At 44.8% G+C, this 12,326-nt stretch overlaps 2 protein-coding genes across 2 annotated transcripts; one reads left to right on the top strand and one right to left on the bottom strand.

The window, feature by feature from the left end:
• Positions 1-1,952: 1,952 nt before the first annotated feature.
• Positions 1,953-5,671, top strand: LOC138793644 (THO complex subunit 1-like). The gene is made up of 3 exons (XM_069972313.1): positions 1,953-1,973; positions 3,862-4,025; positions 5,356-5,671. The coding sequence occupies exons 1-3, from the start codon at positions 1,953-1,955 to the stop codon at positions 5,588-5,590; spliced, it is 420 nt and encodes a 139-aa protein (XP_069828414.1). The 3' UTR covers positions 5,591-5,671.
• A 3,373-nt stretch (positions 5,672-9,044) lies between these two features.
• KBTBD7 (kelch repeat and BTB domain containing 7) lies at positions 9,045-12,020 on the bottom strand. The gene has a single exon (XM_069972312.1). The coding sequence runs from the start codon at positions 11,913-11,915 to the stop codon at positions 9,972-9,974; it is 1,944 nt and encodes a 647-aa protein (XP_069828413.1). The 5' UTR covers positions 11,916-12,020; the 3' UTR covers positions 9,045-9,971.
• Positions 12,021-12,326: the final 306 nt, after the last annotated feature.

Genomic DNA, 12,326 nt, shown 5'->3' with positions numbered 1-12,326 from the left:
AGCATTACTTACCTATATATTCCAGTTTTGAAACTACCAAAAATCAAGTTGTTTGGGGTTTTTTTGTTCTGTTTTGTGTTTCTGTGCTTCCTGGTTGAGCAGTTGTACACAGTACTACAGGTTCCAGAATGCAATGCTTTCCCTCAGCTGTTCATCACAGTTCCCCACCCTGCCCAAATCTGTTGCGAAACATCTAGGCTGTGTTCACACATTGCAGTTTCATTGTGTTACTAAATTATTTGCAGTACTTTATCATTTCATTGTTGTCCCACCCACCCACACAGCACACAGTTACTACCTGTAACACCACACAGCACGTTGTATTCTCTACCTGTAACACCACACAGCACACAGTTACTACCTGTAACACCACACAGCACGCTGTATTCTCTACCTGTAACACCACACAGTCAGGGCCACTAGGCACCCGTGGTCCGGTGCCTGGGGCGGAACCTTTGATTGCCGGGGTGAGCTTCCAGAACACACAGCCTGACAGAGGCCGGAAGCTCACAGCTGCAGCCCCGCGATGCCCGATCTTCTCTCCTGCTCGGGGATGACGTGAGCGCCGCCGAGCAAGGAAGAAGTCCGGGACCGTGAGGCTGCAGCTGTGAGCTTCCGGCCTCTGTCAAGCTGTGTGTGCCGGAAGCTCGCCTCGGCGCTGCATTGGGGAGGGGGGGGGGACTAGCCTGCCCATCCTGCCCCTGCCCTCCGGCTGCCCCCAGCCGCTCAGTCTTCCCCCCCGAGCCTCTCCCACCTGCATCCTCAGCTGCTCTTCTGCCCCCACTACTGCTCCCAGCCTCTCCCCTGCCCCCCCAGCCTTTTTTCCTATCAATAAATTAAAACCTTTTAAAAAAAGAACTAAATGTGTTTAAAATCGCTCTATTCCCATGCTTATAATGCTTTTATTTTTGGTCCATGGGGCTGTGTGAGGTATAATTTTTTGAGCCATGGTCTCTGCTTTCTATCGGTACCTTGATTGCGCATATGCAACTTTTTGATCACTTTTTATTAAATTTTTTTGGGGGGATTTGATGCAACCAAAAATGTGCAATTTTGTACTTTTTTGAATATTTTGGCGCTTACTCTGTTTACCGTGCAAGATCAGGAATGTGACCATTTATTAATTCGGGTGATTACATGCGCAACAATACCAAACATGTTTGTTTATTTATTTGTTTATATTTATAAAATGGGAAAGGGGGTGATTTGGACTTTTATTAGAGGGGATTTTTTTTATTAATAAAAAAAACATTTTTACTTTTATTTTTACATTAACTCGAAGTCCCCCTGGGGGGCTTCTATATACACAGCGTTGATCTCTCATAGAGATCAATGCTGTGTGTATACACAGCAATGATCAATGAGATACAGTGGTACATTGCTCTAGCCTGCTGCAGACCATAGCAACGTATTGCCGAGCCGGGATCAGCGTCAGTGCGGCGCTGAGGCCCGGCCCGGGCAGAAGAACAGATCTCCCCCCGGCAATCACATAGCAGGGGGGAGATCCGTCCCACAAGACACCAGGGACACCGGGAGAACAGCATTTAAATGCAGCTGTCAGGTTTGACAGCTGCATTTAAATGCTTAATTAGCCGGCACAGCAACGAGACCCGCGCCGGCTAGTAGAGGCGCTCCCTGGCTGCAGATAGCATCCGGGAGCGTCACCATTCAGAGCTGGATCCCTCTCTGAACTCCCCTCACGCTGCCATGACATACAAGGTATGTCATGGGACACGAAGGGGTTAATATCACAGCTACTGTTAATTTAGATTTTGAAAGTTATTACGACAGGAACAGTTTAAATAGCATAAGAAATCTTTACCGCATAAAACTGATTTAAAGTATCATGATGGCAAAAAAAATATCAGTTTTATACAATCAAATTTGCAATTTTAGGTATTTGTTCACAGTTGAAGAGCTCTGGCAAATGCATAAGTGAAAGCCATATTACAATGCCCAATAAAGCTCAAGAGGTAAGTGATACATTTAGTATCGTTAAAGGCCTTAAAGAAACAATATTCAGTATATTAAAGGGGATTTTCAGGATTTTTTTAATAGCCTAGCCTTACACTGCATTTCTGTACACTGAATAGTAGTAGCAGCTGTACCTTGTATTGCAGCTTTCATTTGGCGTCCAAGTTGGAGAGAGTTATTGCCGTTTTGTTGATACATCACTCATTCTTATGGTGCGTTTACACATAGAGATTTATCTGACAGATTTTGGAAGCCAAAGCCAGGAATGGATTTGAAAAGAGGAGAAATCTCAGTCTTTCCTTTATGACCTGTTCCCTGTTTATAGTTCCTAGCTTTGGCTTCAAAGATCTGTCAGATAAATCTGTGTAAACACACCATCACTGTACATACTGCTTCAGGAGATTAAAGGGAATGTGTTATCAGAAAATGACCTATTGTTTAAATTATGTTTTATGGTAAACATTTAAAGCCATTGTACAACTAGTATGTTTTTTTTTAAATGAACAGACTGGCGCCAGCCCAGGGGTACTGTGGTCCTTTTTTTGATCAACCGCCCAGTTTCCGCACATGGCACTGGTCTATTACCAAACATCGGCCAGGCGGTCTTTTTTTTTTAACCACCGCCCCCTGTGCATGGCGCGAGTCTATTACCGAGCACTGGAGGCCAGTGTGACAAGACCCCCTCCACTCTGTGACACTGCTCCATTAGAATCAATAAAGCCTCGTCACAGAGGGGAGGGGAGATCATCACACTGGGGGCCAGAGAGTCCGCCTCCAGTGCTCGTTAATAGCCCTGCACCATGCACAGGTGGCGGTGGTTAAAAAAAAAAATAGGACTGCAGCACTTTATTTTCTATTTTACTATCTATATATTATGACATCATGTACAGTTAATTTCCCAGCAGTGCTCTGCTTATCAGACAGTAATGATAGGTGACACCAGTGTATAGATATCATATAATAGCTGTTACTACTTAGCCTCTCTCTTCTGTGGAATGAGCCCACAGAACATGCTCACAAATGTGTTCCATACAAAGAATACAGTGTGAAAATCTGGCGTTAGGGGACAACGGGGATGGCAACAGTCTTCATGTCCTGCATGCCACTGCTCAGCAACAGACAGTGAAGGTAGAGGACAACAGCAGTGGGCTAAAAAGAATCACAGCTGCCTGCCCTTGTGTTCTCTTTGGCGGGCGGGCTTCCAAAAAAAACTTTGCTAGGTCTTACTTTCGAGGAAGGCATTATAATTAGCAATTCAGCAAAACCTCTAGTGGGTCTTCAGGGGATGATTTATTTTCTGGGAAACGGTATCCATGCTGTCAGTTTCTAGATTAAAAATGCAGTGCATACATACTTAGTGCATTGCTGTGTGATCTGACATCTTGCTGTCCAGCCACCGGAAGTATCTTCAGGCCGCCTCATTCTTCAGAATGATTTGCCAGAAAATAGGATGCCAGATCACACAGCAGTGCACTTGGTATGTATGCATTGTATGTGTGATCTGGAAACTGACAGCATGGATATATGCATATCTGTGCTGTCCTTGTCCGTGGCTGTGCAAATGATACAAGGATCATTCATGTGGCCTGGTCACTTGATTATTGTGCCATGTAAAGGCACTGAAACCAAGCACGTATCTCGCCAGTCAATGCTCATTTGCATCCTTGCACAGCCCAACACTGGGCCGCGTAAAAGGCCCCCAAGTCCATGAGGTTTGCTGTGAAGTAGGTCACCAAATGGTAAAAACAGATTAGGTAAGATGGCAGCTGCTATAACATACTACAAATAAGATTTTTTTAAAAAAACATTCGAATATCTGACACTGATCAGTGAAAACACTTCTAAGCCATACATTCTCTTTAATGCATTGTATATAATATTCCTTAGGACGCAGTGATCAACCTCAAGTCTGTCCAGGACCTGGGGAATCAGCTGGGCTTTGAGTGGACAATAGTTGCACAAGAACTTGGATTTAGCAGACAAGAAATTAGACAGTTTCAAACAGCGTCTGTGGAAAAGAAGGTCCAAGCACAGAAGATGCTGGAGTGTTGGTAACTACCATGTGTTGTTTATCAGAGTTGCCTGTGTGCCTAGATAAGGAGTGATAGTGCAGTTGTTTTCTTTCTAACATGCACTCATAGGTCCAGCTGCTCCATATTCAGACAGATAACATGCCCAAGTGGAGTTATAGCAGATATTTTAAAGTGAAATTCCATTTTTTGCACAACACTAGAAATGAGCCATTATTATTGTATAACCTTTAGGCTGGGTTCACATTTGGGTGAAATTTTCTTCACATTGGAAGATCAGAATTTTTTCATACCATTAACTACCAGTATTGTGATGTAGTTATTGACAGTGAAGCATTAAAAAAAAAAAAAGGTTTATCTGTAAAACTTGAACTGCCTAAATGCATAGGAAAAATGGAAACTTGCCATTAATCCTTCACATCTCCAGCTATCTTATATGGTTGGGAAGAGCCATATTGCATGGCCCAACTGGTGGAGTAAGGGAGTGTCAATCTGCTAGAGCCTATTACATGGCTTGAGAATACAGCAAGGGCTGTATGGCATGGTTTTCAGCCCTAGCTTTATACTGAAAATTATAAAGATTATTCTTACCTGTCCATGCTCCCCGATGTCCTGCTGCTGCTGGTGAAGCAGTCTCTGCAGTGACAAGCTGCTCAGCTCACTGCAGAGACAGCTTCATCAGCAACTGCAGTCAGCAGGACACTGGGAAAGCATGGACAGGTAAGTATAATCTTTACTATTTTCTATATACCTTTCATCAGCCATTCACCATACATCACCATTACATGTAGTAAATGTGCGGTCGGTGTTTTTTTTAAACATGTTGAAAAATAACTATCAGCCTATGAACAGCTCCTTGTTGTCTTTATTACACAGAGCCTTAGCTTCCTGATTCAGTGTAATAGGGCCCTAAGATCCCAGCCCTATACCTCAAGCCGTACCATTATGTAACTAGATGCTCCCTGGTCCCTAGCACACTATGTTCAAGCCATATATTTATGGAGCCTGCTGCGGTATGCTACAGTATACATCAGCAACCCTGGCTAAAGGCCCTATTCCACTAACAGATCTGACGAAAAATTATCTGCCAATGATTTGAAGCCAAATCCAGGAACAGACTATAAACAGAGAACAGGTCATGAAGGAAAGACTGGATTTCTCCTCTTTTTAAATCCACTCCTGGGTTTGGCTTTAAATCTTTGGCAGATAATCTGTCAGATCTGTTGGTGGAATAGGGTCTTTAGTGGGATGCAGATGGCTAGCTGTGACATACTGCACAAACAGTGTGAACACAACCTTATTATTGTAAAATGAGAGCAGCAACTCAGAGTTTGTGTGTCTGTGACGGCAGGTATGGAAAAGCATGGAACGATTTAAACAAGACCAAAATACTCCAGGACGCCTTGGAACGTGCAGGCCGGAAGGACCTGGCTGACAAGCTTCGCTGCCTGCATTGGGGACATCAAAAGCTAAGCAGCAGAGTGGAGCTTCCGTCTGCTTTCCCCTTCCTCATCACTGTTCATAAAACAATAAACAACAGGGAAGGTCTAAGGAAAATTAACCAGCTCAGTCGTAAATACATTTAATGTGAGCCCCTCTCTTAATTCTAACAGACCTTTTGATTTTAAAGGTACATTTTTGTTGTTTATCCTATTTTAACCCCTACAGCTACAGAATTAGTTTTTTAATAAAGGTTTGTTTTTTTTTATGACCAAGGTGTTCAGTTTTCTCAGGACATGCTCTAGATTTTTTTCCTTAGGATATGTGCTTGTTTTAAAGCCTTTATCATGTCCTATATCTAACACTGCTACTGCGCTTCTTCTATATGAGAGTCAAACTAAAGTACTAAAAGTGTGCCCAAGATTTTTCATATTTTCCCAAAATAATTTCAATAAGCCACAAAAGGATTCACAGAAAACCTGCACACATTATCCATAGCACTGATAGTAATAGTATGTGTGGAGCACAGGTGTCAATTCCCATCAGGCCCTGTCAGCTGAAGCTTTGGCTGTCCAGGCACGATGAGAATTTTAGTTTTGCAAAAGCTGGAGGGCCACGACTTTGACAAACCACTGGTGTAGTATTTTCAGGTTTACTGAAGCTGGCAGCTGTTTGATCAGAACTAAACAGTTACATTACATATTAGAATGTATTGTTGTGAATGACCTGTTGTATTTTTGACCTGTCATATCTAGGAAGTAGTATGGGATGTACAAGCACACCAAGCCTTAGGCCACACTCCCTTGCTCCTGCAGTAGAAAGAGCATCTTTGCAGCATCTTACAACCTTGTACTAAAGTTTGGGGAGCAGCAGACAGGTATAAGTGCCAATGGAAAATAAAATTTTACTCACTACAGAATTCCTTTTAATAAAAGGTATTACAACGTAACATTAAAGAAAAATAAAACAAAAGAAAGATCACTTTGTATTGATCATATTGCTTTTTTCTGTATAAGATATACAAACTTCTATGGTTGTATAAAACTTGAGAATCTATTACAGAATATTCTTAAGACAACAAAATACTTGTCACAGAGTGAGCTACAGTGTTAACGTAACTCCTGGGAGTTATGTAAACTGCGTAAGCTCTCGGGGCTACGCAGTTTGTGCAACTCCTATTAAAGTCAATGGGAGTTATGCCAACTGTTTAACTCACCGGCTTTGGCTGTTTTCAGCCTCTTGACCACCTCAAACAAGCCTAAGGGGGCCAGGAGGCCAAAAAGCCAAGATGGGAATACCCCTTAAAGTTCCTTTAACTGAGCATAAGACATAAAAATATCTGTAGCTAATCCCTTTGGGAAGACTTACAATGTAGGGACAATAGGTTCATGGCCCGAAATAAGCTCATTCTATTTAACAAATTATATAGCTATGAGCACCGATGCTTCATATTAAAGGAACTTCTTACATGTGCTAAACAATGAAAAAAGGTAACTCCGTTTGGCATATCAGTAAACTCCTCTACAACTACTTAAAATTGAGCTGGCACACAAACACCTGTACTAATAACTTACTGCTTAGTACCCCTTTAGGTTTTTTTTGAATAGAACAAGAACTTCAGAGCTGGATTTAAAGGGGTTGCTCAGGATTATAAAAACAGAACTACACTCATCTGCTGCTCTGGTAGTCCTCACCGATTCTGCAGCGATGACATCACATCTGCAGCGATGACATCACATTCATACATAACACCTGCTGCAAATCAACCAGTAATAAACTCCAGCTGTCATGTGAATGACATATGTGATGTTATCGCTGCAGGACAAAATTGGGATGTAACCGTAATTTTTTTAATTCAGGATATTTAAAGCTCTTAGACAACCCTTCAACATGTTTAGTGCAGCTATGCTGCAACACCAGACGCAGCCCATGGACAGGAACGGTGTTCTTTTTGGGGTAAAACATCCTTTTTTAAAAAATATGGACAACCCCTTTAAGACAGGAGCTTGACTTGTTGTAGAGCATCACACTGAAGTTACAGTCCAGTGCAGGAACAGACTGTCTACATGCAACCAAGTACACAACATATGCTGTAAGATTTACATGTTCATTGGCATCAGAGCTTTGGCGGCCTTACAAACAGTCTGTGTAACAGCAGTTCAAAGAGACTGCACTAATCTGCTTGAAAGGGACCTGTTATTAAGGAAGAAAAAAGTTTCTTATACAATTTTGTAACCCCTGGTGTACTCATACATGTTTTTAAGATTTGGTTGACTATCTGCAGTTTTCCAAACAGTCATGGACCAAACCAATTCACACCCCCTTAAAGGAAATATCCAGTGCTACAAAGTCATGGCCACTTTTGCACCATTCTTGTCTTCAGATTGGGTGGGGTTTGAAACTCAGTTCCATTGAGGCAAATGAAGCTTAATTGTAAACCACACCTGACCTGGAGACAAGAGTGGTGTAAAAGTGGCCATGTTTTTTTTAGCGCTGGATAGCCCCTTTAACCTCACTTTTACAGCCTTTTCCGAAATATAGTTTACACCAACCTGACTATTCAGGAAAAGTTGCAAAAATACAACCAAATATGAAAATATCCATATCTTGAGAAGAGGAATCGGGAGAAAGGGTCTGTTCACAATGAGTAAGAGAGGCTGAATTCTGCACGGAGCCCCAAGTGAGCAGAGACACGTGAGGCGCCACACTGACACAGGCGGGATTCCAAGAGCAGTCCGCGGCGGGAGCTTTGTGCAGAATTCCACCTGTTTTACTCAGTGTGAATAGACCCTTAGAGTCAGCACACCCTGACCTACAAATTAAATTTTTTTTTTTTTTTTTTTTTAAACTGTCAGGTCCTCCATGCTGCAGCCTGTGTGTAAAGTGGGCCCACAGAACATGCTGTACAGAGAAGTGCGTAAAACACAGCATATCCACACTTCCGTTTAGTTTTAAATATCTGAGCAAGCACCAGTTTTTCACAAACTGTAAACTATAACCTTTCCAAACCTTCAATGAGTTGTCCAGCATAAGAAAAACATGGCTGCTTTCTTCCAGGAACAAAACTATTTGTGCATGGGTTGTTTGTGGTACTGAAGAGAATGAGAACGAATTGCACACAACCTGCGGACAGGTTTTGCACGGTTTTTGGTAGAAAGCAGCCAAGTTTATCTAAAAACTGGGCAACCCCTTTAAAGGGGTACTCCAGAAGAAAAATCTTTCAAATCACTAAGTCCCAGAGATTTGTAATTGACTTTTATTAAGACATCTCAAATCCTCCAGTACTTAGCTGCTGTATGTCCTGCAGGAAGGGATGTATTCTTTCCAGTCTGGAGAGCAGGAGGGGTTTTCTTTTGAAATTTGCTACAGCTCTGGACAGTTCCTGTCTCGGATAGGTGTGCAGCAGAGAACACTGTCAGACTGGAAATACACAACTTCCTGCAGGACATACAGCAGCTGATAAGCAGAGATGAGTGAACCTGCCGAGATTCGAGTTCGTATGATCTGATCTCTCGGCTTCTGATTCCCGCTGTTTGCCCACTCTATGGAGAGGGTGGATACAGCCGGAGGACCGCCTGGAAAACTGGGATACAGCCACAGCCAGTTTTCTAGGCGGTCCTCCGGCCGTATCCACCCTCTCCACGGAGCCGGCAGGCAGCGGCAGTCAGAAGCCAAAAGTTCAGGTTCATACGAACCCGAACCTCGGCAGGTTCGTTCATCTCTACTGATAAGTACTGGAAGATGAGATTGTTTAATAGGAGTAAATTACAAATCTCTGGCACTTTCACACCAGTTGATTTGATTTTTTTTTTTTGCTGGAGTACCCCTTTAATATACTGAATATTAATCAAGCTCCTTTAAACACATCCTGTAAAAAAAATGACCAATCGCATCTGGCCTGTGAGGTATAATAATATGCCTAAAATTCACTCAGGCTTATAGACCAAGTCAGAAATACTAATATGTGAAAGTACAGAATATTTTTCAAGTGCCAAAAAAAAAAAATAAATCTTTGCCTGACTATTATCATGGTCTCTACTACAAAAACAATCACCAATTCCTACCTTAAAACAAAACACATTGCAGAATACTTATACGCAACAAAAGTGAAAATATTCACATAACACAAGGTCAGAGCTCTAAAAAGGGACTAAACATAAAAGGAATCTGTCATAACATTCATGCTGCCGGAGCCACCAGTTATCATGGAAGCCCCTGGCGGCTCTTACACTCCCTGCTGGTCTTGATTGATTGATCTCTCCCTATCCAGAGAGAGATCTATCAATCAATGTTTGAATCAATTACTAAAGGTCAGAAAGGCAACGAGAAGCCACCGGGGACCACATGAATGACAAGGTTCAGGCAGCATTAAATTGTTGACAGGTTCCCTTGTGTGAAGAGGGAGGCCATCCTTCATGACGGAACTAGGTTTCAAGTAGTGCAGCATATCGGATTCAGAGGCAGATGGTTTGGCTCGAGAACCTTGAGGGACATCTCAAAGGGAAATACAAATAATGTGTCCATGGGTTACAAAGAGCCGAAAGAGCCTTCTAGATATATTCGCGGCCTTGCCACAGATACTCTTGGCCATTCATCCTCTGAAAAAGAGCTTAGACTGTCTGACTCAGAGTCCAGCTCGCTGAAGCCATCCATCCAGTCAGTACTAGACTCACTCCGTACATCATCCTCTTCTGTGATAAAGCTCTGCCCTGACTCCAAGCAAGACGGATACACTCGGGCGGACAGGCACATAAATCCGCAGTCATAATGCAGAAGGCCCAACATGGTGCCGATATTTACCCATCGGTCATTAGTCACGTCATACTCGTGAACAGTCACACGGTTCTTCTTCCACTGTACAATGGTGCAGGAGATAAGGAGGAGTTTGGACCCATAGTGCACTATCTGGTAATTGTTAGTATTAACCTCGGTGGGAATTGGACTGATCCGCCGCCATTCTCCCCTGGCAGGATTGTATACTTTGACTATAGGAATGTCACATATACAGTAAATTTCATCATTGTACACACAGGCTTCATGGAAGTCGCATCGCTTCATTGAGGCACAGTTGAGCCACTGGTTGCAGGCAGGGTCATAGCATAACATCCTCTTATTACTGATGGCATACAGACGGTCATTGACAGTCACCAACTCAAAGGAGTAGAAGGAGTGAGGCAGGGGGGCCACCAGTGTCCACTGATTCCTCTGCACACTATAGCACTCCACATCTTTAATCTTGGCACCAGAAGACGGGTCATGGCCGCCCACAATGTACACGTAACCATTTAAATAGGCCACATCCATACCCTCCCTACACAACAACCTCTCGGCCAGGAGCTGCCAGCTGTTCTGAACAGGGCTGTACACCCACAGCTGCTTGACAGGTTGTGTGGCCAAGTACAGGTCATTCTCGGGGGAGACGCATACAGCCGAGGAGGTCACTGCCTTGCCTTGGGCAAGGTTGCTGAGGGGGGAAGGCATGGTGTAGATGTCTCCAGAGTAAGGGTCATAGCACAAGAAGGGTTCTTTGCGGTGACCGAAAAAAATGACCATCTCCTTGGCCAGCATGCCGATCCTACGCATGGGGCTGCTGTCTTGCATGGGGCCAGCGGCTTTCCCATCTTTGTCTTGCAGTGCTGCGTCCAGGTACGGTAAGCAATGCTTGCGCACCCATGGCCTGGACTTGAGGCTTTCCAGATGGGCCTGGTCCTTGTCGGTGAAGTGCTGCCAGCGTACGCAGCCCAGCACCTCCGGGCACAGCTCTGCCCGCTCCTTGGGGTTGGCTTCCAGCCATCGCAGGGCAGCGCTGCACACCGAGCGCTCGCTCACCACGTCCAGGTTGTCCATGCTCAGCACCAGCTTCAGCTGGCCCAGGCTCATCTCACAGAACTCCTCACTGGCCACAAACTGCTCAAAGTGGCGCGCCATGAAGGAGAGAGCGCGGCTCCGCAGCTCGCAGTGGTCAAAGGTGTCCGCAAAGCGCAAGATGGCGGCGCAGTTGTGCAGGTCCAGCCGCCTGGCCAGGTAGCCGGCACACGCCTGGCGGATGTACTCCAGCTGCAGCATGTCGGCGGCCGCATACAGGCGCTGCACGTTGGCCTCGGTCACCGTCACTCGGCCCGTGTAGCAGTACTCGATGATGAGCGCCATGGACTCCGGGCTCATGTCGTGCAGCGTCACCTGCTGCTGTTTGCTCTCGTACAGGCCGCCGGTGAACATGCTCCGGAAGTACGGGCAGGCGGCTGACAGCACATTGCGGTTGCAGTGGAAGCTGCGGCTGTTGTCCGGGTCCTCGGCACCGCCGCCGCCGCCGGGCTCCTCACAGCTCCCTCCCAGGACGCGGATGGTGACGTCACACAGGAGACTGGCGTCGTAGAAAGACTTGAGCTGCGCCAGTAAGGATGAGGCGTGAGCCGGGTCCTCAAGCAGCTCCGGCCCTGAGAAGAAGCTTGAAACGCCGTAACCAGACATGACGGGAGGCGTGACTATAGTAATTCCCCGTGCCGCGAATACCGCTTCCGCTTCCCGGAAGCTTTCACCAGACGGAGAGCGTTCACTTCCGACCTTCTAGGGCGGTGCCTGGTGACGTCACTGTCCACTAAAGGCTGCTCCTCTATGGGCGGCCGAAGCTGTCAGTCATCACAGTCACGTGACAGCCAGGGTCACGTGGGGTGCCACTAAGAGAAGCTGGGTTTGTAGACATTTATTAGGACTAGGCAGCTGAGCCATGTAGTTAGTTTACTCAGCTAGCTTACTGACTGTGAAGCAGGTGCTGTTAGACATATATTTGCAGGTAGGAATACCATTTTAGGTCTCTATCAGTGTATGAACAGCTTGAAGGAATTGTCCAGGAAAAAAAATATAGCTGAGGGCACAATAAAT

This window comes from Dendropsophus ebraccatus, chromosome 5, assembly GCF_027789765.1.
Source record: "Dendropsophus ebraccatus isolate aDenEbr1 chromosome 5, aDenEbr1.pat, whole genome shotgun sequence".
In the NCBI taxonomy this organism is placed as follows: domain Eukaryota; kingdom Metazoa; phylum Chordata; class Amphibia; order Anura; family Hylidae; genus Dendropsophus; species Dendropsophus ebraccatus.
This window is presented reverse-complemented; position numbering and strand designations above follow the sequence as displayed.

What these genes read in the sequence shown, in the direction of transcription:
- LOC138793644 (XM_069972313.1), top strand. Translation starts at nt 1,953, where the DNA reads ATGCCCAATAAAGCTCAAGAG. An exon ending in TGCCCAATAAAGCTCAAGAG is followed by an intron (nt 1,974 to 3,861) that starts GTAAGTGATACA and finishes AATATTCCTTAG; the next exon opens with GACGCAGTGATCAACCTCAA. An exon ending in CAGAAGATGCTGGAGTGTTG is followed by an intron (nt 4,026 to 5,355) that starts GTAACTACCATG and finishes CTGTGACGGCAG; the next exon opens with GTATGGAAAAGCATGGAACG.
- KBTBD7 (XM_069972312.1), bottom strand. Translation starts at nt 11,915, where the DNA reads ATGTCTGGTTACGGCGTTTCAAGCTTCTTCTCAGGGCCGGAGCTGCTT.